The sequence below is a fragment of the Nomascus leucogenys genome, chromosome 10 (assembly GCF_006542625.1).
Source record: "Nomascus leucogenys isolate Asia chromosome 10, Asia_NLE_v1, whole genome shotgun sequence".
In the NCBI taxonomy this organism is placed as follows: Eukaryota; Metazoa; Chordata; class Mammalia; order Primates; family Hylobatidae; genus Nomascus; species Nomascus leucogenys.
In genome coordinates, this window is record NC_044390.1 from 62,331,898 (window position 1) to 62,359,834 (window position 27,937).

At 50.8% G+C, this 27,937-nt stretch overlaps 1 protein-coding gene across 1 annotated transcript in view; it reads right to left on the reverse strand.

The window, feature by feature from the left end:
- PLA2G4C (phospholipase A2 group IVC) overlaps positions 1–27,937 on the reverse strand; it is a 65,695-nt gene that overhangs the window by 25,772 nt on the left and 11,986 nt on the right. Inside the window, exons 7-12 of the mRNA XM_030821780.1 lie at positions 26,780–26,900; positions 24,416–24,556; positions 13,882–13,935; positions 12,170–12,205; positions 8,532–8,585; positions 1,237–1,290 (exon numbers count right to left, since the gene is read on the reverse strand). Coding sequence (XP_030677640.1) covers positions 1,237–1,290; positions 8,532–8,585; positions 12,170–12,205; positions 13,882–13,935; positions 24,416–24,556; positions 26,780–26,900 — 460 coding nt within the window. The remainder of the gene's footprint in view (positions 1–1,236; positions 1,291–8,531; positions 8,586–12,169; positions 12,206–13,881; positions 13,936–24,415; positions 24,557–26,779; positions 26,901–27,937) is intronic.

Genomic DNA, 27,937 nt, shown 5'->3' on the forward strand with positions numbered 1-27,937 from the left:
GCAGGGCTGTGCTCAGGACCTACCTTCACTCTGTACCTGACTGTTGGCCTGTGAAAAAGCCACATTTGCATCTTCCACAACTGGAAGGAAGACCACCTTTGTCAGCCTCCGCTGTTAGTTAGGTTGGGGCCATGGGACTGATCCTGGCCAACAGGAGGTGTGTGGAGCTGGTGCCTGCTACTTCCAGGCCTGGCTACAAAAGGCCTTCTGTGGCTCTCCAGCTCTCTCCTCTCATGGAACAGACAAGGAGACCTTGTGCCAAGAGGAGATGCAACGAGATGCAAGCAGCTTGGCCCAGCGTGGTGGCTCACACCTGTAATCCCAGCACTTTGGGAGGCCCAGGCGGGCAGATCACTTGAGGTCAGGAGTTCGAGAGCAGCCTGGGTAACATAGTGAAAACTCGTCTCTACTAAAAATACAAAAATTAGCCAGGTGTGGTGGCAGGTGCCTGTAATCCCAGCTATTCGGGAGGCTGGGGCAGGAGAAAAGCTTGAACCTGGGAGGCAGAGGTTGCAGTGAGCCGAGATTGTGCTACTGCACTCTAGCCTGGGTGACAGAGCTAGACTCTGTCTCAAAAAAAAAAAAAAAAAAAAAAAAAAAGAAAGAAAAGAAAGGAAAAAAAAAGACGCAAACAGCTTGGATGCCTAAGTCCCCACATGGAGCCAAGTTGCCCTGGAGGAACACTCAACCCATATTGCTTTTTGGGTGAGCAAAATATAAACCCTTTGTATCTTAAGCTATAGCAATTTGTGGTTTCTTTGTGCAGTATAACCTCTCCTGAACAAATATAGTCTCCTCCATAATATAATCTAACTTCTCCATACAGAATTCATCTGATACTTTGTTCTTGTTCTCCATACTCCCACCATGGGTCAAGCCTGGCTCCTTCATGACTTCCAGCCCATGTAGTTTTGGGAAGTATTTTTGCTCTCAATTTGCTAATTGCCTCAGGCTGTTACCATTTTCTGCCTCTGACACTTGGATCCTAGGCATACCTAGGGTATATCTGATGACTATGCACATGGATCCTGTGGTTAGAGTGTGTCAGTTTGAACTCCAATCCTGCCCCCACCTGGCTGCGTGGCCTCGGGCACCTGTGAGAGTCCATGTTCCTCTCCATTCCCAAAGAAGCACCACATGAATCAGACACGTAAAGTTTTTAGGACAATGGCTGGCTTCAAGCCAGTGTGCAGTCCACACTATCATTAGGGATTCATGGCAAAGTAGGATGCTTACCTTCTGGGGGAAGACGTTTCCTTGGCAAACTTCCTTCCAGCCTCGGTGATTGGGCTGCAAAAGAGCAGAGGCAGGGGTAATGTTTAACTGTACAGTAAACTCACTAGTTATAGAAAATACAGATTACCTGCAGGGATGTCTCTTTAATAGAAATGGCAGCCATGGGTTGGAGTCTGTTGATACCGGTTCTGGAGAGCTAATTTTGTACCTGTCTTCCAACTCTGTGCTCAGTGACTTCATGTTGGTAACATGAAATTTGCCATGATGTGATCAAGTGGGTTTCATACCAGGAATGCAGGGATGGCTTAACATACACAAGTCAGCAAATGTGATACATCACAGAAACAGAATTAAAAACAAAAATCATAGGAGATGCAGAAGCATTTCACAAAATTCCGCATCCCTTTATGATTAAAACCCTCTACAAAATCGGTATACAAGAGAGATACTTCAATGTAATAAAAGCCATCTATGACAAACCCACAGCCAACATTACACTGAACAGGGAAAAATTTAAAGCATTCCCCCTGAGAACTGGAACAAGACAAGGATGCCCACTTTTACCACTTGTATTCAACATCGTACTGGAATTCCTAGCCAGAGCCATCAGACAAGAGAAAGAAATGAAGGGCATCCAAACTGGTAAAGAGGAAGTCAAATTGTTACTGTTCACTGATGATATGATTGTACACCTAGAAAACCCTAAAGACTCATCCAAAAAGCTCCTAGGTCTGATGAATGAATTCAGTAGAGTTTCAGGATACAAAATCAGTGTACACAAATTAGTAGCACTGCTATACACCAACAATGACCAAGCTGAGATTCAAATCAGGAACTCAACCCCTTTTACAACAGCTGCAAAAAAATAGAATAAAATACTCAGGAATATACCTAACCAAGGAGGTGAAAGACAGCTACAAGGAAAACTACAAAACACTGCTGAAAGAAATCATAGATGACACAAACAAATGGAAACACATCCCATGCTCATGGATGGGTAGAATCAATATTGTGAAAATGACCATACTGCCAAAAGCAATCTACAAATTCAATGTAATTCCCATCAAAATACTATCATTTTTCACAGAACCAAAAAATCCTAAAATTCTTTTTTTTGTTGTTGTTGTTGTTTTTTTGAGACATAGTCTCACTCTGTCACCCAGGCTGGAGTGCGATGGCCGATTTTGGCTCACTGCAACCTCTGCTTCCCAGGTTCAAGCGATTCTCCTGCCTCAGCCTCCCAAGTAGCTGGGATTACAGGTGCATGCACCATGCCTGGCTAATTTTTGTATTTTTAGTACAGACAGGGTTTCACCATGTTGGCCAGGCTGGTCTCGAAATCCTGACCTCAGGTGATCCACCCACCTTGGCTTCCCAAAGTGCTGGGATTACAGACGTGAGCTACCATGCCCAGCCACAATCCCAAAATTCATATGAATCAAAAAAGAGCCCTCATAGCCAAAGCAAAGACTAAGCAAAAAGAACAAATCTGGAGGCATCACATTACCCAATCAAATTATACTACAAGCCTATAGTTACCAAAACAGCATGGTACTGGTATAAAATTAGACATGTAGAACAATGGAACAGAATAGAGAGCCCAGAAATAAAGCCAAATACTTACAGCCAACTGATCTTCAACAAAGCAAACAAAAACATAAAGTGGGGGAAAGGACACCTTATTCAACAAATGGTGCTGGGATAACTGGCAAGCCACATGTAGGAGAATGAAGCTCGATCCTTATTTCTCACCTTATACAAAAATCAACTCACAAATTCAATGTGAATTTGCAACAAAGACTTAAATATAAGACCAGAAACCATAAAAATTCTAGAAGATAACATCAGAAAAACTCTTCTAGATGTTGCCTTAGGCAACGAGTTCATGACCAAGAGCCCAAAAGCAACTGCAATAAAAACAAAAATAAACATATGGATATATGGGAAGGGTGGCTCACACCTGTAACCCTAGCACTTTGGGAGGCCCAGATGGGCGGATCTTAAGGTCAGGAGTTCCAGACCAACATGATGAAACCCCATCTCTATTAAAAATACAAAAATTGGCCAGGTATGGTGTTGGATGCCTGTAATTCCAGCTACTCAGGAGGCTGAGGCAGGAGAATTGCTTGAGCCTGGGAGGCAGAGATTGCAGTGAGCCGAGATCGTGGTGTTGCACTGAAGCCTGGGTGATGGAGTGAGACTCCGTCTCAAAAATAAATAAATAAATAAATAAATATATGGGACCTGAGTAAATTAAAAAGCTTCTGTACAGCAAATGAAATAATTATCAGAGTAAACACACAACCCACTGAATGGGAGCAAATATTTGCAAACTAGGCATCCGCAAAAGACTATTATACAGGACCTATAAGGAACGCAAAGAAATCAGCAAGAAGAAAACAAATAATCCCACCGAAAAGCATCCCAACGATATGAATAGACATTTCTCAAAAGAAGATATTCCAGTGGCTAAGAAACATATGAAAAAATGGTCAGCATCACTAATCATTAAAGAAATGCAAATTAAAGCCACAATGAGATACCATCTTACTCCCACAAGAATGGCCATTGATAAAAATTCAGAAAAACCCATAGATGTTGGTATGGATGTGGTAAAAATGGAACACTAATACACTGCTGGTGGGAATGTAAATTAGTACAACCTCTATGGAAAACAGTATGGAGATTCCTCAAAGAACTAAAAGTAGATCTACCATTCGATCCAGCAATCCCACTACTGGGTATCTACCCAAAGGAAAGGCAGCCATTATATGAAAAAGACACTTGTGGGCTGGGTGCAGTGGCTCACGCCTGTAATCCCAACACTTTGGGAGGCCGAGGAGGGCAGATCACTCGAGGTCAGGAGTTCAAGACCAGCCTGGTCAACATGGTGAAACCCCATCTCTACTAAAAATACAAAAATTAGCTGGATGTGGTGGTGCACACCTGTAGTCCCAGCCACTTGGGAGGCTAAGGCAGGAGAATCACTTGAACCCGCGAGTTGGAGGTTGCAGTGAGATTGCACCACTGCATTCCAGCCTGGGCAACAGAGCGAGACTCTGCCTCAAAAAAAAAAAAAGAAAAAGAAAAAGACACATGCACATGTGTGTTTATAGCAGCACAATTCACAATTGAAAGATATGGAACCGGCTGGGCATGGTGGCTCATGCCTGTAATCCCAGCACTTTGGGAGGCCGAGGTGGGAGGATCATGAGGTCAGGAGATTGAAACCATCCTGGCTAATACCCGTCTCTACTAAAAATACAAAAAAAAAAAAAAAAAAAAAAAATTAGCTGGGCGCAGTGGCGGATGCCTGTAGTCCCAGCTACTCAGAAGGCTGGGGCAGGAGAATGGTGTGAACCTGGGAGGCAGAGCTCGCGGTGAACCGAGATGGTGTCACTGCACTCCAGCCTGGGTGACAGAGTGAGACTGTCTCAAAAAAAAAAAAAAAAAAGAAAGATATGAACCCACCTAAGTGCCCATTGACCAATGAGTGGATAAAGAATACGTGGTATATAAACACCATGGAATATGACTCAGCCATAAAAAAGAATAAAATAATGTCTTTTGCAGAAACTTGGATGGAGACCATCATTCGAAGTGAAGTAACTCAGGAAAGTAAAACCAAAAACCATATGTTCTCACTTATAAGTGGGAGCTAAGCTATGGGTATGCAAAGGCATACAGAGTGGCATAATGGACTTCAGAGATTCAGAAAGGGGAGGGTAGGGAGATGGGGATAAAAAAACTACACATTGGGGCCAGGAGTGGTGGGTCACACCTGTAATCCCGGCACTTTGGGAGGCCAAGGCAGGTGGATCACCTGAGGTCAGGAGTTCGAGACCAGTCTGACCAACATGGAGAAACCCCATCTGTACTAAAAAAATACAAAATTAGCTGGGCGTGGTGGGGCATGCCTGTAATCCCAGCTACTCGGGAGGTTGAGGCAGAATGGCTTGAACCCAGGAGGCAGAGGTTGCAGTGAGCAGAGATTGCGCCATTGCACTCCAGCCTGGGCAACAAGAGCAAAATTCCATCTCAAAAAAACAAAAACAAAAACAAAAAAACACTACACATTGGGGCCAGGTGTGGTGGCTCATGCCTGTAATCCCAGCACTTTGGGAGGCCGAGGTGGGCAGATTGCTTGACCTCAGAAGTTCGAGACCAGCCTGACCAACATGGCAAAACCTCATCTCTACTAAAAATATAAAAATTAGCCGGGCATGGTGGTACGTGCCTGTAGTTCCACCTACTAGGGTGGCTGAGGCAGGAGAAGCACTTGAACCCAGGATACAGAGGTTGCGATGAGACGAGATCTTGCTACTGCACTCCAGCCTGGGCAACAGAGCGAGACTGTTTCAAAAACAAAACCAAAAAAACTACATATTGAATGCAACATACTCTAAAACATACACTGATTGGTGGATTACAGTCTCAGAATTTACTACTACATAATTCATCGTGTAACAGAAACCACTTGTACCCCAAAAGCTATTGAAGTAAAAATTCAAAAAACAAAAAAATCTTAATATAATATTTAAAAATATTATTACCTAATAGTAGCAGAGTTGATCCCTATAATTAAAATATTGTACATGTTATAAATTTTTACTTGAGATCAAATCAAAATTCAATTTTTCCACATGTGCTGAAAATACGATAGAAAGCTGAGTCCTGATACACGTCGGTTAGGTCGAGCTTCTGCTTCATCTTTTTCAAATTTTTGAATTGTCAGTAAATAAATTTTGTCTGCTTTTTTATTCTTTTTCTTTCTTTCTTTCTTTTTTTTTTTTTTTTAAGACACAGTCTTGATCTGTTGCCCAGCCTGGAGTATAGTGGTGTGATCTTGGCTCACTGCAACCCCTGCCTCCCTGGTTCAAGCAATTCTCCTGCTTCAGCCTCCCAGGTAGCTGGGATTACAGGTGCCCACCACCACGCCCAGTTAATTTTTGTATTTTTAGTAGAAACGAGGTTTCACCATGTTGGCCAGGCTGGTCTCAGACTCCTGACCTCAAGTGATCCACCCACCTCAGCCTCCCAAAGTGCTGGGATTACAGGTGTGAGCCACTGTGCCCAGCTTGCTTTTTCTTTTTCTTTTTCTTTTTTTTGAGACGGAGTCTTGCTCTGTCACCCAGGCTGGAGTGCAGTGGCGTGATCTCGGCTCACTGCAAGCTCCGCCTTCCAGGTTCACGCCATTCTCCTGCCTCAGCCTCCCGAGTAGCTGGGACTACAGGCACCTGCCACTACGCCCGGCTAATTATTTGTATTTTTTAGTAGAGACGGGGTTTCACCGTTAGCCAGGGTGGTCTCAATCTCCCGACCTCGTGATCCGCCTGCCTCGCCCTCCCAAAGTGCTGGGATTACAGGCGTGAGCCACCGCGCCTGGCCCTGGCTTGCTTTTTCTAATAATACAAGAGATAACAAAAATAATATTGACATTTAAGAGGACACTCCCATGTGTCAGGCTTTGCTCTAAGTACTTTACATACATGAGGTCATTTAAACCCCACATCAAATAGTACATAGTCCCAATCTTGTATATTTGATGTACATTTACATTTATTTGATATAAATATACAAGATTGGGGCTATGCACTATTGTCTCCATTTTACAAAGGAGAAATTGGGTCACAGAGAATTTTGTTGTTGTTGTTGCTTTTCTTTTTTTTTGTTGTTGTTTGTTTCATTTCTTTTTTTTCTTTTCTTTTTTTTTTTTTTTTTTTTTTTTGAGACGGAGTTTTGCTCTTGTTGCCCAGGCTGGAGTGCAATGGCTTGATCTCGGCTCACTGCAACCTCTGCCTTCCGGGTTCAAGCGATTCTCCTGCCTCAGCCTCCCAAGTAGCTGGGATTACAGGCATGTGCCACTACGCCCAGCTAATTTTGTATTTTTAGTAGAGATGGGGTTTCTCCATGTTGGTCAGGCTGGTCTCAAACTCCCGACCTCAGGTGATCTGCCCACCTCAGCCTCCCAAAGTGCTGAGATTATAGGTGTGAGCCACTGCGCCCAGCCCCTCATTTCTTTATTTTTTAATTTTTTTTCGCAGAGAATTTAAGCAGCTTTCTAGGGTCACTAACGCATGAGAGGCAGAGCTGGGATGTGGATTCAGGCAGACAGGCTTTGGATCAGAACCACCGCACGATTCCCCTATAGATCCCTATGTCTGCACTCACCAACCAGTTACATAGGTGAGTCACGCATCCTTCCCATGACCCGGTGGCTCTCAGCAAAATGGAGGGGACAACAGCATCCACTTCTTCAGGTATTCAAAGGGTTAAATGATGAACAGGTAATAAATACCAATTTTTTTTTTTTTTTTGAGATGGATTCTTGCTCTGTCGCCCAGACAGGACTGTAGTGGTGTGATCTTAGCTCACTGCAGCCTTTGCCTCCTGGTTTCAAGCGATTCTTGTGCCTCAACCTCCCGAGTAGCTGGGATCACAGGCGTGAGCCACCACGCTTGGCTAATTTTTGTATTTTTAGTAGAGACGCATTTTCACCATGTTACCTAGCTTGCGCTCAAACTCCTGGCCTCAAGTGATCTGTCCGCCTAGGCCTCCCAAAGTGCTGGGATTACAGGCATGAGCCACTGCGCCAGGCCAAGCTTGCATCTTGTTGCCCAGGCTGGAGTGCAATGGTGCGATCTCAGCTCACTGCAACCTCCGCCTCCCAGGTTTAAGAGCTTCTCCTCTTGGCACAAGGTCTCCTTGTCTGTTCCATGAGAGGAGAGAGCTGGAGGGCCACAGAAGGCCTTTTGTAGCCAGGCCTGGAAGTAGCAGGCACCAGCTCCACACACCTGTTGGCCAGGATCAGAAACTTGAACTCCTGGCCTCAAGTGATCCGCCCGCCTTAGCCTCCCAAATGTTGCGATTATGGGTGTCAGCCACTGCATCCAGCTAGATTGCTAATGTTTACTGAGTGCCTTTATCTACCAGACACTGTCCTATGTGCTTTTGATGAATTAACTCATTTAATCCTCATAACTGCTATTATTATCACCCACATGGCACAGAGGCAGAAACTGAGGCACAGAGAGGTTAGGTAACTTTTCAGAGGTCACAAAGCTCACATGTACCACGGCAACATTCCTTCCAAGGGGGTCTGTACTCTCATCCACTCTGTGGTCTTCCTGGCTGCCCATAATCAATGTTCAGTATATGAGAATAAATGTCAGGAAATGTGGTTGCTAGAACAATTATACACAGGCCTCTTTTCTGCCACATGCAGGAAAAGTACTGTGAATCTCCTCGCATAAAATATCTCTAGGGTTTGACCTTTCTGTTCCCCAAATACTCACCAAAAAAAAGGTTTCCAATCCTTCTAATATGAGCAACAATCCTTCTCCATAAACCTGCCAAGAAAATAGCAATAAAATTCAAACATTCTCCATCACGTGACTGTCATGCTTGCTATTCAAAGCACCAGCAGACTGGCATAAAGCACTGCAGGGATCTGCAGCAGGAAGAAAGATCATTCTTCCATTCCATAAATATTTATGAAGCAATTAGTGGGCACCCGGCACTCTTCTGGCTGCTGGAATAGAGCAATAAACAAGACAGATTTGTCCTCACGAACCTTCTATGCGTGGAACCAGCCAGACACTGTAGACTGGCTACTCCAAGGCCATTTCAAGCTCCCTTCCATGCCAACATTTCTGAGCCCACAGGCAGGAAGGGCAAATATTTCCCAGCCTCCCTTGCAGCTAGGGGGAGGTCAAGCTCTGGCCTATGCAGATTGATGGGGGCACTTCTGCAAAGTCCTTGCTGTCCTGCTACAAAAGAGCAGGACAGCAAACATGTTGGATTAGAGGCATTGCTAGCATACCCCTCCCACTTGGAAGGACAAAACACTGTGTAGAGATTCACACTGTGAACTTTTTTTTCGAGAAGTGATTCAGGAATTGGACAGGAAATCCGATTCAGGAATTAGACAGGAAATCTGAAGGAATCCACAGTCCCTTTGAAGGAAGTGACAGGCTGCAGCGTATACTGTGACTCAAGTGAAGGGCTGCGAGTCCCCAGGGTGTGAGACGGGGAAAGACTGTCTGCAGGATACATGCCCCCACCACTCCAGGGAGCCTGAAAGTCCAGTCTCTGGGGCAAGGCCTTAACCCTATTCAGTGCAGGATATGACTTGGGGAGGTTCATGGAATATAAGTAGGAGCTGTGGGAAGAACCCTGTGTGCACTCCCAGATCCCAGTATGGACCCAGGGAAGCCATTCCTTATTGTTCCTCACAGGGCACCCTGTAGTGGTCAGCCAAAAAGTTCAGGTGGTGGTCGCAGGCTGAAAGAAGCCCCCAGCTGGGTTTCATGAGATAACTGTGGGTGGAGGTGAACTTCTCCACTCACATGGGGTGAATGAAAAGCAAGCTGCAGACACGTGTGCAGGACCCTGGCACATGGCTAGGTGGGACAGATGGGGAGGGGCATGGCCTGAAAGCAGTGGTTGCTATCTCTGCAGGGAAAGCTTACGACTTGGGGGCATTTGCACGTTCTGAGGGCAGGCTGCCTGGAACTTAGCTCACCACTGCCAGTGGAACAGGGTGGGAAGGGATCTGCCTCACCAAGTGTGTGGGATCTGTGTGGGGCTTACTGCCACCTGCTACTCCCCACTCCCTGCACAAACTCTTCTGTGCAGCAGAGGCAGAAATATTCCTCTCTGGATTATCAGCACATGGGTCTGAAAACCACCCCCACCCCCGATACCCACAGGAGCTGCTGCTTGCCCTGCACAGGGAGAGTTAGAGCACAAAACTGCCTGACCCAGCCCACACCTGGCTTTGCCCTGCTACCCGTCCTGGTGGCTTAATACAAAGGACAGAAACTTTTGGGAACTCTGTGGCTCTGCCCATTGCCTGAGAAACAAGAGTAGCCACCCTGGGCAACATAGGGCAAGTGAACATCCCACTGCTACTCCTGCAGCTGGTGCTCCACCTGCTGGGTGGAGGCCAACCAACACAGTCCATGACAGCATCTCCTGGTAGGATAACACTGCGCCCAGGAAGGAGAAAATGGCTGTATGTCCTCAGCTATCACCACTGCGTGCACCACTCTGGGTAACCAGGAGGTCCTGAGTCTGTCCACGTGATCAGTTCATTACTACTATAACCAGCATTCAAGGAAGCCAACATACTAAGGCTGTCTATATCATAGAGCCTGTGTCTCTCTCCTGCCACCCCCATTAGAGCTGGCGCTGCTTCCCATTGCTGGGAGTTTCGAGGACAGGTGACATTACCGGATTCCTTGGAGACATTCCCAAGAACCAGCCTGGAGTGTGGCAGCTTCACTGGGTGGCTAGACCCAGAGGAACAATAACACTCACTGTAGTCTGGTGCCCAGTGACTCCTATCCTAGGGGAATGGGGAGTGCACCACATCAAGGCAACACCCCATGGGACAAAAGAATCTGGACAGCAGGCCTTGAAAATCAGATCTTTCTGCTGGTGGGAAGTTTCTTTCAGCAGGGACACAGTTTCAGTGCTGGGCTCAGCATGGAAAGCCCACAGCTCTAACCCAACCATCAGACAGCCCTGGTGTGCGTGAAGGGTCTTGGAGAAGGGGATGTCTTTCCCCTCTCTTCCATCGCCACAGGCACAGTTGGGGTTTCTCCCATGGGAGCTCAGCATGGGTGCAACTATAGACAGCCTTTCTGGAACACATCAGCGTGACTGCATCCCCGCAGGAGGAGCCCCTCTAGGTTTAGGCTTGCACAAGAGACAGACTCACGGTTCCTGTCTACTTGGAACACCGACATTCCTACAGATGAAAAGACGTGCCTGTCTGATCTGAATAGCTGGAGCACTGGATCACGAGTGTGGCTGAGAGGTGGATGGCTTTCCGGCTGACCTGGCAGGGGAGCTGAGGTGGCTCCAACCCTTCTGCCTGATAAGACCACGGTGCACAGCCGGGCACGGTGGCTCACGGCTGTAATCCCAGCACTTTGGGAGGCCGAGGTGGGAGAATCACCTGAGGTCGGGAGTTCGAGACCAGCCTGACCAACATGGAGAAACCCCGTCTCTACTAAAAATACAAAATTAGCTGGGCATGGTGGCAAGTGCCTGTAATCCCAGCTACTCAGGAGACTGCGACAGGAGAATTGCTTGAACCCGGGAGGTGGAGGTTGTGGGGTGAGCCAAGATCATGCCATTGTACTCCAGCCTGGGCAACAAGAGCCAAACTCTGTCTCAAAAAAAAAAAAAAAAAGACTCGGTGCAACTCAGCGAGAGCTCCTCCCGCCACCTCTGTCAAGGCTGGGACCTTTGCTCACCATTGGGTGTTGCATTTACTCACATGCTTTGGCCACAATCACGTCCTATGCACTCCCCTACAGACCTGAAGCCTGAACCATCAAACCAGTCAATAAAATACTGGGGGAAAAAGTGCATGCCTTGTGGGGAAAGAGTTAAGCTTCAAGAGACTTCTACCATTCCAGCCCTGTAGGCAACAGTGAACTTGTTCACACAGTGAGCACATCGCTTCTACAACCAGCATATGAGAAAGCCATCTCACAAAGACTGCCTATATCCAAGGAACTCTTACAGTCTTCACCCCTGAAAGCACCAAGGACCAAATTAGGCTATAATTAGCTAGGGACATTAAAGTCACATCCTTAAGTGGAAAAAAGAAAAAAAAAAACGCAGTCAAATCAAACATAAATTCAAGAATAATTAAAAGAAATAGTCTACTCAAATGAGAAGGAATCAGAAAAGTAACTTTGGTAATACGACAAAAATGGTTCTACAGCACCCCCAAAAGATCACACTACCTCTCCAGCAGTAGATCCAAATCAAGATGAAATCTTTGAAATACCAGATAAAGAATTCAAATGGGCACCAAATGAATCATACATGTAATGTTCCTAGGACAATGGCTGGCCTCAAGCAAGTGTGCGGTCCACATTATCATCAGGGATTCATGACGAAGTAGGATGCTTACCTTGCCGGGTCCGAGGATTCCTTAACTGGCCTGCACCTGCAAAAGAGTAGAAGCAGGGGGAATGTTTATCTGTACAACAAAGTCCCTAGTTATAATATAAAAAATACAGATGACCTGCAGGGATATTTCATTAATAGAAATGGCAGCCATGGGCTCCAATGGCAGCCAATGGCGCTCGAGAGCCAATTTTGCACCTCTCTTCCAACTCTGTGCTCAGTGACCTCACGATGGTAGCCTGAAGTTGGCCATGGTGGGAACATTTACACCACAGGAATTGGTGAATTTACAGCACAGGAAATAGGAACATTTACACACTACATATCAGGAGTTTTGTTTTTGTTTTTTAGAGAGAAAGCTTAGCGGACCCACTGGAGAAGTAACAGACCCATCTCACACCTTTAGTCAACCATTTGGAGGTTGGAGATAGATAGATACCCTTTTAAGGTTTGTTTTTAACCAAGCTATGGTGAACACCAATGTCAAAGAACAACATCAGCCTGGGCGTAGTGGTTTATGCCTGTAATCCCAGCACTTTGGGAGGCTGAGGCAGTGAATCACTTGAGGTCAGGAGTTCAAGACCAGCCTGGCCAACATGGTGAAATCCTGTCCCTACCAAAAATACAAAAATTAGCCAGGCATGGTGGCGCACGCCTGTAGTCCCAGTTACTTGGGAGGAGAGTTGTTTAAGCCTGGGAGGTGGAGGGTGCAGTGAACTGAGATCACACCACTGCACTCCAGCCTGGGCAACAGAGCAAAACTCTGTCTCAAAAAAACAAACAATAAAAAAAGTCAAAGCATAAGAACTAGTACAGTGCCTGGCACACAGGAGGTCCCATGAATATGCATTTTAGAATGATGAGTGGTTCAGGGTGTGAAGTCAATAATGATCCTAAAAATAAGATTAACATATAATGAAACACTCCCACGTGTCAGGCTTGGCTCTAAGCATTTTACATACATGAGGTCATTTAAACCCCACATCAAATATACGAGACTGGGACTACGTACTATTGTCTCCATTTTAGGAAGGGGAAATTGGGTCACAGAGAATTTAAGCAGCTTTCCAGAGTGAGCAATGCAGGAGAAGCAGAACCGGGATGTGGATCCAGGCAGACAGGCTTTGTATCAGAACCACCACACTATTCCCCTAGAGATCCACCACCCAGTTCTCCTACAGATCCCCACGTCTGCACTCACTGACCAGCAGTGTGGGTGAGTTAAGCATCCTTCCCACAACTTGGTGGATCTCAGCAAAATGGAAGGGACAAAAGCATCTGCCTCTTAGGGTACTGAAGGGGTTAAATGTTAAATGAGGGACCAGGTAATGATTGCTAATGTTTACCGGGTGCCATTATCTACCAGGCACTGTCCTACGAGCTTTCGATGAATTAACTCAACAAATATTCATAACTACTATTATTATCACCCACATGGCACAGAGGCAGAAACTGAGGCACAGAGAGGTTAAGTAACTTTTCAGAGGTCACAAAGCTCACATGTACCAGAGCAACATTCCTTCCAACGGGGTCTGTACTCTCATCCACTCTGTGGTCATCCTGGCTGCCCAATTATATGAGAATAAATGTCAGGAAATGCAGTTGCTAGAACAATTACATACAGGTCTCTCTTCTGCCATGAGTAGGAAAAGTACTGTGAATCTCCTTGCATAAAATATCTCTAAGCTTTGACCTTTCTGTTCCCCAAATACTCACCAAAAATATATTCCCTAATGACTTCAATGTTACCAAGAGCACTTCTCCATAAACCTGCCAAGAAAAGAGCAATAAAATTCAAACATTCTCCATCACGTGACTGTCATGCTTGATATTCAAAGCACCAGCAGACTGGCATAAAGCAGTGCAGGGATCTGCAGCAGGAAGAAAGATCTTTCTTCCATTCCATAAATATTTATGAAGCAATTAGTGGGCACCCGGTGCTCTTCTGGCTGCTGGAATAGAGCAATAAACAAGACAGATAAGGTCCTTGTCCTCACAAACCTTCTATGGGTGGAGCCAGCCAGGCACTGTAGACTGGCTACCCCAAGGCCATTTCAAGCTCCCTTCCATGCCAACACTTCTCAGCACACAGGCAGGAAGGGCAAATATTTCCCAGCCTCCCTTGCAGCTAGGGGAAGGTCAAGCTCTGGTCCATGCGCATTGCTGGGGGGACTTCTGCAAAGTGCTTGTTCTCCTTCTCAGAAGGAGCAGGCCAGGTATGGTGGCATGTAACTCTAGTCTCAGCTACTTGGGAGGCTGAGGCAGGAAGATCGCTTGAGGCCAGGAGTTCGAGACCTGTATTGGGCTATGACTGTGCTTCTGCACTGCAGCCTGAGTGACAGAGAGAGACCCTGACTTTAAAAAAAGAAAAAAGGCCAGGCGCAGTGGCTCACGCTTGTAATCCCAGCACTTTGGGAGGCCGAGGCGGGCGGATCACGAGGTCAGGAGATAGAGACCACGGTGAAACCCCGTCTCTACTAAAAATACAAAAAAATTAGCCGGGCATGGTGGTGGGCACCTGTAGTCCCAGCTACTCGGAGAGGCTGAGGCAGGAGAATGGTGTGAACCCAGGAGGCGGAGCTTGCAGTGAGCCGAGATCGCGCCACTGCACTCTAGCCTGGGCGACAGAGTGAGACTCCGTCTCAAAAAAAAAAAAAAAAAAAGTTGCAGCTTCATTGGATGCAGCGGCCATCCTGTGGTGTGGAGGAGTTCAGCATGAGGGTGACAGTTAATATGCTAAGGATGGAGGAGCAGAAACCCAGAATAAACCTGGGTCCTTCTGCTTAATGTTGCACAGCTAAACCAATGTCACCAGCCACCTATCTTTGTATTATTTATTTATTTTGAGATGGGGTCTCACTCTGTTGCCCAGGCTGGAGTGCAGTGGTGTGATCTCGGCTCACTGCGACCTCTGCCTCCCAGATTCAAGCGATTCTCCTGCTTCAGCCTCCTGACTGGCTGGGATTACAGGCATGCGCCACCACACCCTGCTAATTTTTGTATTTTTTTTAGTAGAGACAGGGTTTCACCATGTTGGCCCGTCTGGTCTCAAACTCTTGACCTCAAGTGATCTGCCCGCCTCGGTCTCCCATAGTGCTGAGATTTCAGGTGTGAGTCACGGTGTCCAGCCTGTCTTTTTCTTTTGTGAGAAAATTAATCCCACATTTCCTCAGGACACTGTGGTTGGTTAGTGACTTTTAGCCAAACACATTTGTATATGATACAGGGAGACATAAAAAATGAATAATCAGCCAGGCATGATGGCTCACGCCTGTAATGCTAACACTTTGGGAGAGTGAGGTGGGTGGATCAATCGAAGTCAAGAGTTTAAAATCAGCCTGGCCAACATGGTGAAACCCTATCTCTACTAAAAATACAAAAATTAGCCAGGCCTGGTGGTATGCACCTATAGTCCCAGCTACTTGGGAGGCTGAGGCAGGAGAATAACTTGAACCTGGGAGGTTGCAGTGAGCAGAGATCACACCACTGTACTCCAGCCTGGGTGACAGAGTGAGACTCCATCTCAAAAAAAAAAAAAAAAGATACACCCATTAGGATGGCTGATATCCAAAAAACCCCAGAAAACAATAAGTGTTGATGAAGAGGTGGAGAAATTGGAACCCTGGTACACCATTGGGCAGAATATAAAATGGTACAGCCACTGTGGAAAATGGTATGGTCGTTCCTCAAAAAAAAAATTTTTTTTTTTTTTGAGACAGCCCAGGCTGGGGCGCAATGGCGCAATCTCGGCTCACTGCAACCTCCGCCTCTCGGGATCAAGCAATTCTCCTGCCTCAGCCTCCCGAGTAACTGGAATTACAGGGATGCACCACCACGCCCGGCTAATTTTGTATTTTTTGTAGAGATGGGGTTTCACCATGTTGGTCAGGCTGGTCTCCAACTCCTGACCTCAGGTGATCCACCCGCCTTGACCTCCCAAAATGCTGGGATTACAGGCATTAGCCACCACACCCGGCCTCAAAATTTTAAAAGTAGAATTACCACATACATGATCCAGCAATTCTACCTCTGAGTATATACCCAAAAGAATTGAAAGCAGGGTCTCAAAGAGATATTCATAGACCCATGTGCATGGCAGCTTCCTTCACAACAGCCAAAAGGTGAAAGCAATCCATGTGTCCATCGATGGATGAATTGATAAGCAAAATGTGGTATATTTGTACAATGGAATATGATTCAGCCATAAAAAGGAAGGAAATTCGGACCCATGGTACAACATGGATGAACTTCAAAGTCATTTTCCTCAGTGAAATCAGACACAAAAAGACAAACACTGCATGATTCCATTTGCATGTCATACTCAGAGTAGTCAAAATCACAGAGGCAGAAGGTAGTATTGTGGTTGTCAGTGGCTAAGGGAGGGGGTGACAGGGACTTAGTATTCAATGGGCGTAGAGTTCCAGTTTTACAAGATGAAAAGGGTTATGGAGATGGATGGTGGTGATGGTTGCACAACATTATGAATGTATTGTATTTATACCACTGTACTCGACACTTTAAAATGGTTAAAATGGCAAATTTTATGTTATGTGTATTTTATAATAATAAATAAAAAGCACCCTGGTGTGTGAGGGAAGGGATAAGAGACATGTACAGAACCACTTCAGTAGGTGATACATACATCCAAGGAAATAATAATGTTATAGGGAGTAGCTGGGAGTGACAATTTCAGAATATCTGATGCCCAAGACCAGATTTAGCAAAGAGATGGTGGGGATAGGAGACAGGAGCCAGGCTTGGCAATGTAAAGGACCCCTTCTGTCCAGACCAGAGAAAGGGGGAAGATCCCCTTCATCCTACCTCATTCTCCTCCCCTGAGAACACCCTTCCATCTACCAGGTTGCCAAAGCTGAAACCTTTGATGTCATCTCTGATTCTCCTTACTCTCCACATCCAATCCAGGTGTAATTCTTCTTCATCTGTCTCCAGGTTTCCAGAGTCCATCCACTTCCCTCCCATATCCACTCTGGTACCCAACCTTAAACTGCCATTATCTGTCACCAGGACCATTAGCTTCTCAACTGCTCCCAACTTCTAAGTTTACACACCCACCCCTAATCCATGCTCGGAGTGAGAGACAGAGAGAGATCTTTTACAATATAAACTGAATCGGTCACCACCCTAATTAAACTGCCTCCCTGGCTCTCCCATTGCACTTGGAATCCAAACTAAACTTCATCTGTGTCTTTCAGGATCCCATATGATCTGGACCCTGCCTACCTCTCCAGCCCTCTCTCCCAGCCTCATTCAGGAGGCTCCAGCCTTACTGTTCTTCTCATTGGTTCTAGAGTAAGACAAGCATGGTCCTGGCTTAGGGTCTGATATGGTTAAGCTTTATGTCCCCACCCAAATCTCTTGAGTTGTAATCCCCAGATGTTGAGGGAGAGACCTGGTGGGAGGTAATCGGATCATGGGGGCAGTTCCCCCCATGCTGTACTCATGATAGTGAGTGAGTTCTCACGAGATCTGATGGTTTTATAAGTGTTGGGTAGCTCTTCTTTGGTTTGCTCTTCTCTCTCCTGCCACCATGTGAAGAAGGTTCTTGCTTCCCCTTCACCTTCTGCCATGATTGTAAGTTTCCTGAGGCCTCCCCAGCCACGTGAAACTGTGAGTCAATTAAACCTCCTTTGTCTACAAATTACCCAGTCTCGGGTAGTATCTTTATAGCAGTATGAAAATGGACTAATACAGGGTCTCTGTATTTGCTTTTCCCTCTGTCCATGATGCTTTTCCCCTAAGATATCTGCATGGCTTCACTTTTCATCAGGTCCATGCTCAAAGGCCATCTCCTGTCAGAAGCTCTGACCATCAATTAAAAATAATACTGTCTTCCTCTCCTCTCCTCTCCTCTCCTCTCCTCTCCTCTCCTCTCCTCTCCTCTCCTCTCCTCTCCTCTCCTCTCCTCTCCTCTCCTCTCCTCTCCTCTCCTCTCCTCTCCTCTCCTCTCCTCTCCTCTCCTCTCCTCTCCTCTCCTCTCCTCTCCTCTCCTCTCCTCTCCTCTCCTCTCCTCTCCTCTCCTTTTTTCTTTTCTTTCCCTCTGTGGCCCAGGCTGCAATCTCCTCAGCTCGCTGCTGCCCGCGCCGCGGACTGCCTGGGACTGCCGCCGCACACCACCGCCGCCTGCTTTTTCTCGTTTGGCTGCAGGCACGCGGTCGCCATGTTGGCCACGCTGCTCGCCAGCTCCTGACGCCGAGTGCTCTGCCCGCCTCAGCCTCCCGAGCCCCTGCCCGGCCACCGCCCCGTCTGGGACGTGGGGAGCACCTCTGCCCGGCCGCCCCGTCCAGGAAGAGTGAGGAGCGCCTGCCCGGCCGCCCCGTCCGGGAGGTGGGGAGCGCCTCTGCCCGGCCGCCCCGTCGGAAGAGTGGGAGCGCCTCTGGGCCCGCCCGTCGGGAGTGAGGGGCCTCTGCCGGCCCCCGTCTGGGAAGTGAGGAGCGCCTCCGCCCGGCCGCCCCGTCCGGGGAAGTGAGGAGCGCCTCTGCCCGGCGCCCCGTCGGGAAGTGAGGAGCGCCTCTGCCCGGCCTCCCGTCTGGGAAGTGAGGAGCGCCTCTGCCCGGCCACCCCGTCTGGAGTGAGGAGCGCCTCTGCCCGGCCGCCCGTCTGGGAAGTGAGGAGCGCCTCTGCCCCGGCCGCCCGTCTGGGAAGTGAGGAGCGCCTCTGCCCGGCCGCCCCGTCGGGAAAGTGAGGAGCGCCTCTGCCCGGCCCCCGTCTGGGAGTGAGGACGCCTCTGCCCGGCCACCCCGCGTGCCTTGGGGAAGTGAGGAGCGCCTCTGCCCGGCGCCCGTCTGGGAAGTGAGGAGCGCCTCTGCCCGGCCGCACCACCCACGTCTGGGAAGTTGAGGAGCGCCTCTGCCCCGGCCGCCCCGTCTGGGAAGAAGTGAGGAGCGCCTCTGCCCGGCCACCCACGTCTGGGAAGTGAGGAGCGCCTCTGCCCGGCCACCCCCGTCTGGGAAGTGAGGAGCGCCTCTGCCCGGCCGCCCCGTCTGGGAAGTGAGGAGCGCCTCTGCCCGGCCACCCACCGTCTGGGAAGTGAGGAGCGCCTCTGCCCGGCCACCCACCCGTCTGGGAAGTGAGGAGCGCCTCGCCCGGCCACCCACCGTCTGGGAAGTGAGGAGCGCCTCTGCCCGGCCACCCACCGTCTGGGAAGTGAGGAGCGCCTCTGCCCGGCCACCCCCCGTCTGGGAAGTGAGGAGCGCCTCTGCCCGGCCACCCATCGTCTGGGAAGTGAGGAGCGCCTCTGCCCGGCCACCCCCGTCTGGGAAGTGAGGAGCGCCTCTGCCCGGCCCCCCGTCTGGGAAGTGAGGAGCCGCCTCTGCCCGGCCACCCACCGTCTGGGAAGTGAGGAGGGGGGGGGGGGGGGGGGGGGAAGTGAGGAGCGCCTCTGCCCGGCCACCACCGTCTGGGAAGTGAGGAGCGCCTCTGCCCGGCCACCCACCGTCTGGGAAGTGAGGAGCGCCTCTGCCCGGCCACCCACCGTCTGGGAATGAGCGCCTCTGCCCGGCCCCCCGTGATGGGAGCCCTCCCGCCACCCGTCTGGGAGTGAGGAGCGCCTCTGCCCGGCCCCCCCGTCTGGGAAGTGAGGAGCGCCTCTGCCCGGCCCCCCGTCTGGGAAGTGAGGAGCGCCTCTGCCCGGCCACCCCGTCTGGGAAGTGAGGAGCGCCTCTGCCGGCCGCCCCGTCGGGAAGTGAGGAGCGCCTCTGCCCGGCCCCCCGTCTGGGGAAGTGAGGAGCGCCTCTGCCCGGCCACCCCGTCTGGGAAGTGGAGGAGCGCCTCTGCCCGGCCGCCCGTCGGGAAGTGAGGAGCGCTCTGCCGGCCCCGTTGGGAAGTGAGGAGGCCTCGCCGGCCCCCCGTCTGGGAAGTGAGGAGCGCCTCTGCCCGGCCCCCGTCTGGAAGTGAGGGCGCCTCTGCCCGGCCACCCCACGTCTGGGAGTGAGGAGCGCCTCTGCCCGGCCCCCGTCTGGGAAGTGAGGAGCGCCTCTGCCCGGCCGCCCGTCTGGGAAGTGAGGAGCGCCTCTGCCCGGCCCCCCGTCTGGGAAAGTGAGGAGCGCCTCTGCCCGGCCCGCCCCGTCTGGGAAGTGAGGAGCGCCTCTGCCCGGCCACCCACCGTCTGGGGAAGTGAGGAGCGCCTCTGGCCCGGCCACCCCCGTCTGGGAAGTGAGGAGCGCCTCTGCCCGGCCGCCCCCGTCTGGGAAGAGTGAGGAGCGCCTCTGCCCGGCCAGCCCTCCGTCTGGGAAGTGAGGAGCGCCTCTGGCCCCCCGCCCGGACCCCGACCGTCTGGGGAAGTGAGGAGCGCCTCTGCCCGGCCACCCCGTCTGGGAAGTGAGGAGCGCCTTGCCCGCCCCTCTGGAAGTAGGAGCGCTCTGCCCGGCCACCGTCTGGGAAGTGAGGAGCGCCTCTGCCCGGCCCCCTCGGGAACTCTGGGAAGTGAGGAGCGCCTCTGCCCGGCCCCCCCGTCTGGGAGTGAGGAGCGCCTCTGCCCGGCCACCCCGTCCGGGAAGAAGTGAGGAGCGCCTCTGCCCGGCCGCCCCGTCTGGGAAGTGAGGAGCGCCTCTGCCCGGCCGCCCCGTCCGGGAAGAAGTGAGGAGCGCCTCTGCCCGGCCGCCCCGTCTGGGAAGTGAGGAGCGCCTCTGCCCGGCCCCCCGTCGGGGAAGTGAGGAGCGCCTCTGCCCGGCCCCCAGTCTGGGAAGTGAGGAGCGCCTCTGCCCGGCCGCCCCGTCTGGGAAGTGAGGAGCGCCTCTGCCCGGCCGCCCCTCAGTGGGGGCCGCGCCACCCCGTCTGGGAAAGTGAGGAGCGCCTCTGCCCGGCCACCCCCGTCTGGGAAGTGAGGAGCGCCTCTGCCCGGCCGCCCCCGTCGGGGAAGTGAGGAGCGCCTCTGCCCGGCCGCCCCGTCCGGGAAGGTGAGGAGCGCCTCTGCCGGCCCCCGTCGGGAGTGAGGAGCGCCTCTGCCCGGCCCCCCCGTCTGGGAGTGAGGAGCGCCTCTGCCCGGCCACCCACCGTCTGGGAAGTGAGGAGCGCCTCTGCCCGGCCACCCACCGTCTGGGAAGTGAGGAGCGCCTCTGCCGGCCACCCACGTCTGGGAAGTGAGGAGCGCCTCTCCCGGCCACCCCGTCTGGGAAGTGAGGAGCGCCTCTGCCCGGCCCCCACCGTCTGGGAAGTGAGGAGCGCCTCTGCCCCCCCGTCGGAAGTGGAGCGCCTCTGCCGGCCACCCACCGTCTGGGAAGTGAGGAGCGCCTCTGCCCGGCCACCCACCGTCTGGGAAGTGAGGAGCGCCCTGCCCGGCCCCCGCGGGGGGGGCGCCCGCCCCCACCGTCGGGAAGTGAGGAGCGCCTCTGCCCGGCCACCCACCGTCTGGGAAGTGAGGAGCGCCTCTGCCCGGCCACCCACCGTCTGGGAAGTGAGGAGCGCCTCTGCCCGGCCACCCCCGTCTGGTGGAGCGCTCTGCCCCCACCCCGTCTGGGAAGTGAGGAGCGCCTCTGCCCGGCCACCTATCCGTCTGGGAAGTGAGGAGCGCCTCTGCCCGGCCCCCCGTCTGGGAAGTGAGGAGCGCCTCTGCCCGGCCGCCCCGTCCGGGAAGAAGTGAGGAGCGCCTCTGCCCGGCCGCCCCGTCCGGGAAGAAGTGAGGAGCGCCTCTGCCCGGCCGCCCCGTCCGGGAAGAAGTGAGGAGCGCCTCTGCCCGGCCGCCCCGTCTGGGGAAGTGAGGAGCGCCTCTGCCCGGCCGCCCCGTCCGGGAAGAAGTGAGGAGCGCCTCTGCCCGGCCGCCCCGGGGAAGTGAGGAGCGCCTCTGCCCGGCCGCCCCGTCTGGGAGAAGTGAGGAGCGCCTCTGCCCGGCCGCCCCGTCCGGGAAGAAGTGAGGAGCGCCTCTGCCCGGCCGCCCGTCGGGGAAGTGAGGAGCGCCTCTGCCCGGCCGCCCGTCCGGGAAGAAGTGAGGAGCGCCTCTGCCCGGCCGCCCCGTCGGGAAGTGAGGAGCGCCTCTGCCCGGCCGCCCCGTCCGGGAAGAAGTGAGGAGCGCCTCTGCCCGGCCGCCCCGTCCGGGAAGAAGTGAGGAGCGCCTCTGCCCGGCCGCCCCTCCGGGAAGTGAGGAGCGCCTCTGCCCGGCCGCCCCGTCGGGAAGTGAGGAGCGCCTCTGCCCGCCGCCCCGTCCGGGAAGAAGTGAGGAGCGCCTCTGCCCGGCCGCCCCATCCGGGAAGAAGTGAGGAGCGCCTCTGCCCGGCCGCCCCGTCTGGGAAGTGAGGAGCGCCTCTGCCCGGCCGCCCTGTCTGGGAAGTGAGGAGCGCCTCTGCCCGGCCGCCCCGTCTAGGAAGTGAGGAGAGCCTCTGCCCGGCCACCTATCGTCTGGGAAGAAGTGAGGAGCGTCTCTGCCTGGCCGCCCCGTCTGGGAAGTGAGGAGCGCCTCTGCCCGGCCACCCCGTGTCTGGGAAGAAGTGAGGAGCGCCTCTGCCTGGCCGCTCCGTCTGGGAGGTCTACAATGGAGGCCAGAAGCAATGTGGGGGCTGGACGTGGTGGCTCACACCTGTGGTCCCGGCACTCTGGGGGGTGAGGCGGGTTGATCACTTCGGGCTAGGAGTTCGAGACCAGTCTGGCCAACTTGGCGAAACATGAAAAATACAACAGACAAACCAACCAACCAACTCAGTGACAACAAAACAGGTCTACCCTGGAGTCATACTCTAATTTTTTTTATTTTCCTCCCTTTCTGATCCTTTATCCCACTTTCTTTTTCTTCCTCTTCCTTCTCCCTCTTCTTTGTCAAATAGAGGATTGAGTTATTATCACTGATCCACATAAAGTCCCTCTCTACCTTATTTTAACTCCCACCCCCCATTTCTATTCCCCGACTTCCCATGTGTAACCTTCCTAATATGTTTGATACGCATCTTTTTGTTTGTATGTATTTTTAGAAAATGTTTATTGTTTTTGTGTGCAAAAAAAAATTAAAAAAAAAAATAGCTAAAAACAAAAAAAAAATAAAAATAAAAATAAATAAAAATAAAAATAATACTGTTGTCACTCTCCAGTCCCTTACCATGAATTATTTTTCAAGATAGCTTTTACTACGATCTGACATTATAATATATACTTATTTTTGTGTGTGTTCATTCATCATCTCCTTCCCTGGAGTGCAAACTTCATTAGGGAATGAGCCTTCACTGTCCTGCTCATGACTGAATCCCCTGCATTTAAAATAGTATCAGGCTCCTAGAGTGTCTCAAAAGTGTATGCTAAAATCATGGAGATTCAACCATCCTTGAATTCCTATCATGTGCTGGGCATTCAGCTGAGTGTTTTATTTGTGGATCATACCTAACTCTCACACCCACATTTTGAGATAAGTACTTTGCCTATGAGAAAACCGAGGCTCAGGTAACATAAATTACTTTTTCAAGCTGGCATGGTTGGTCCCATGTAGGGGAGCTGTCTGCTCAGCAGGGTAAAGCCTTCAGACCCTGAGTGCTGAGAAGATTATGAAGCCACAACTAAAAGTGATACCAGTGTATAAGCTACAGTCAAGGACATTTAATCAAGTTCTGATTTTACTCACTATGACTGTTTTGATTGTTTTTGGTTTTTGTTGTAATTTTTTCTGGAAATACCCTACTTAAAAAAAATTGTATGCCCCTTGCTTTGCTGGTGCCCAAAACACATTCTAGTTTTTTGGTTTTTTGTTTGTTTTGAGACAGGATCTTTCTCTGTCATCCAGGCTGGAGTGCAGTAGAGCAATCATAACTCACTGCGGCCTTGAACTCCCAGGCTGAAGTGATCCTTCCACTGCCTCAGCCTCCTGAGTAGCTGGGACCACAGGCACATGCCACAATGCCTGGCTAATTTTTAAATCTTTTGTAGAGACACAGTGTTGCTATGTTGCCGAGGTTGGTCTCAAACTCCCAGTCTCAAGGGATCCTCCCATGTCAGCCTCCCAAAGCACCATGTAATCCCAAACACATTCTGAATCTGCTTATTGGAAGCCACAGCCCTGGACTTGAGCCCCTCTATTAAGCTCCCTCTCCTGGATTGTTTGGTAGGATATCAGGGATCTGCCACATTAAGGAGACCTTTGAGAGACACTGAAGACTCAGCAGGAGGAACACACCATTCCTCTTTCTGGAAGCTTACCAAGTCCTTTTCTTTCCCTCCAGAAATTTAAGAGCTGGGCAAACTAGACCCTCAGGAGGAAAATTCTTGCCTCTCCTCCACTTCCCACCCCCTTTTAATACCCTCTGACCCCAGCGCTGACCTCTCAGGGAAGTCAGGTCTCTCTCAGGGTGAGTTCTGACCAGCCTTCCCCTCTTGAATTTGCTTCCGAAGTTGGTTATGGAAACACGGGACCCCAGTGCAGGGAAGCCAGCGTGGTGAGGGGTGAACTCGAACCAGGTCTCTGCAGAGGAAATACAAGGGCAAGTGAGTCCCAGCACAGAACCTGGAATGTACTGGGTGTGCAGGAAAAAAAAAAAATCTATTAATGAGGAATTACAACCCCGACAGGAGAATGTTAGAGATGGACGGTGTGGTATCAGTAACCACTGGGGATCTCATCCTCAGACCTGAGTCTTTACGCTGCTGGTGGCAGCTCATAACTTCCACAGCAGCCTGTTTCCAATATTTTCCAGAGCTTGAACCCTCAGCCCTGCCTCTCTCTTCCGTCTCATTGTGGCTGCAACTCCATGGAATCCTGGAGTGCAAAGGAAGAGTGTAGCCACACGATTGCACGGAGGATTGTCTGTGGGCATAAATCTAATGCATTATTCCAATGTGAGTCATTAGAATATTCCAGGGAAGAAAATGACATGATCAGATTTTCATCCTGGAAACTTCCATCAGGTAGCCAGGAAAAGAGGTGGACAGCTTGGGCTGGGCGGGCCAGTGAGGAACTGATTACAAGAGTCTCCCAGGAGACTGGGAGACCTGGTCTGGGGGTGATGTAGAAGAGCACAAAGGATGAAAACGATGAGGGGGTGATTTCTAGGTCTGGAAAGGAATGAATTTGTGGGGCTTATGGAAAGGACGGAGTCAGCTGTATCTGCTCTGGTGAGAAAACAGCACAAGGATCCACACCGAGGAGAGAGATAAAACATTTACGGCCAGGCGTGGTGGCTCACGCCTGTAATCCCAGCACTTTGGGAGGCAGAGGTGGGTGGATCACCTAAGGTCAGGAGTTCGAGACCAGCCTGATTAACATGGTGAGACCCCGTCTCTACTAAAAATACAAAAATTAGCCGGGCGTGATGGCGCATGCCTGTAATCCCAGCTACTTGGGAGGCTGAGGCAGGAGAATCACTTGAACCCGGGAGGCAGAGGTTGCAGTGAGCCGAGGTCATGCCATTACACTTCAGCCTGGGCAACAAGAGCAAAACTCTGTCTCAAACAAACAAATAGACAAACACCATTCACACTGGGGGCTTCTGAGCCTTGAGATGCCGGGAGATGTCCAACCACAGGTAACTGGTAACATTGCCTGATGTGTTGTGAGAAACCAGGACACAGTTGCTGAACAAGTGAGTGCATTTTATGCTTAGGAAATAGGGTAAGGAGGTCTGGATCTCAGGAGAGAGATGAGCTCAAAAGAGAAACTGGAATGTCTGGAGAGCTGCCAGCATTTGGGTGATAATTGGACCTATGGAGAAGGAAGACATCTAAAAACTGAGAGACGGCCAGGCGCGGTGGCTCACACCTGTAATCCCAGCACTTTGGGAGGCCAAGGCAGGTGGATCACCCGAGGTCAGGAGTTCGAGACCAGCCTAACCAACAGGGAGAAACCACGTCTCTACTAAAAATACAAAATTAGCCGGGCATGATGGCACATGCCTGTAATCCCAGCTACTCGGGAGGCTGAGGCAGAAGAATCGCTTGAACCTGGGAGGCGGAGGTTGTGGTGAACCGAGATTGTGCCATTGCACTCCAGCCTGGGCAACAAGAGAGAAACTCCGTCTCAAAAGAAAAAAAAAAAAAGTGAGAGACAGCCCCCCCCACCCACCCCGCCGTCCTTCAAACATCCCTTATTACAGTTTTCTTTCCTTTTTTTCTTTTGTCCCTCCTCTCCTCTCTTTTCTTTTTTCTTTCTTCTTTTTGGGGGGACAGGGTCTCACTTTGTCACCCAGGCCGTAGTGCAATGGTGCAATCACAGCTCACTGAAGCCTTGAATTCCTGGGCTCCAGTGATCCTCCTGCCTCAGTCTCCTGGGTAGATTCTTCAGGTTCCTGCCACCATGCTTGGCTAATTTATTGGTTTTGTTTTTTGTTTTTCGTTTTTTTTAATGTTGTTGTTTTGAGATGGGGTCTCACTATGTTGCCTAGGGTGGTCTCTAACTCCTGGTTTCAGGCAATCCTCCCACCTCAGCCTCCCAAAGCACTGGGATTACAAGCGTGAACCACCATGTTGGCCTCTTAAAGGTTTTCTTGATCCATGCAAAGCAAGTGCATGTCCTCTGGTCACTTCTGGGACTTCCCTCTTCTCTCCTCTAAGCTGAGCACCCTGTTTTCTGCAATCCTGAGCCCTTCCCTCTTCCTGGCTCCCCAAGGGAAGGGCAGGGAAACATTCTTCCATTTCACTCCGTGCCGTTCCATCCCATACTACCTCTCCCTCCCTCTAAATGTTTGCTTACCTGGTGCTCTTGCCTCCTGCCAGGAAGGTTGCAGGTCGTTGTCAATGGCTGCAAATATCGGGTAGGGTAGTGTTCCCTCTTCCACAGGCTCCTTCATATTGGACAAATGAGACTCTGGCAGCTTTGGGAGAAGGTGCCAAGACAAAGTGTGAAGGAGGCATGTGGGTCCCACAGGGTGGAACCTCTGCACGTAGGCCACTTTTTTTTGTTGTTAGAGGGGTCTCAGTCTGTCACCCAGGCTGGAGTGCAGTGGTACAATCATGGCCCACTGCAGCCTCAACCTCCTGGGCTCGAGCAATCCACCTGCCTCAGCCTCCCAAGTAGCTGGGACTACAGATGCATGTCACCATGCCCGGCTAATTTATTTTTTGATAGAGACAGGCTCTTGCTATGTTGCCCAGGCTGGTCTCGAACTCATGGCTTCAAGCAATCCTGCCCCCTTGGCCACCCAAAGTGCTTGGATAGGCTAGGTGCAGTGGCTCATACCCATAATCCCAGTACTTTGGGAGGCTGAAGTGGAAGGATCACTGGAGCCCAGGATTTGGAGACCACCCTGAGCAACAAAGTGAAACCCTGTCTCTAAAAAAAAAATAAAAATAAAAATAATAATAATAATAATTTGTCAGGCCCAGTGGTGTGTGCCTGTAGTCCTAGCTACTTGGGTGGCTGAGCTGGGAGGAGTGCTTGAGCCCAGGAGGTCAAGGCTGCAGTGAGCTGTGATTGCACCACTGCACTCCAGCCTGGGCGACAGAGTGAAACCCTGTCTCAAGAACAAACAAAACAAACAAAAAACAACAAAAACCCAAAGTGTTAGGATAGGCTGGATGCAGTGGCTCATATCCGTAATCCCAGCACTTCGGGAGGCTGAGATAGGAGGATCACTTGAACCCAGTAGTTGGAGGATTGCTTGAGCTCAGGAGTTTGAGAACAGCCTGGGCAATATAGCGAGATCCCTGTCTCTACAAAAAAAATTTAAAAATTAGCCAGGCACGGTGGTGCACGCCTGTTGCCCCAGCTTACTCAAAAGGCTGAGGCAAGAGGATTGCTTGAGACCAGGAGGTCGAAGTTGCAGTGAGCCGTGATCTCGCCACTGCACTCCAGCCTGGGTGACACAGCAAGACCCTGTCTCAAAAATAAAATGAAATAAAATAAAATAAA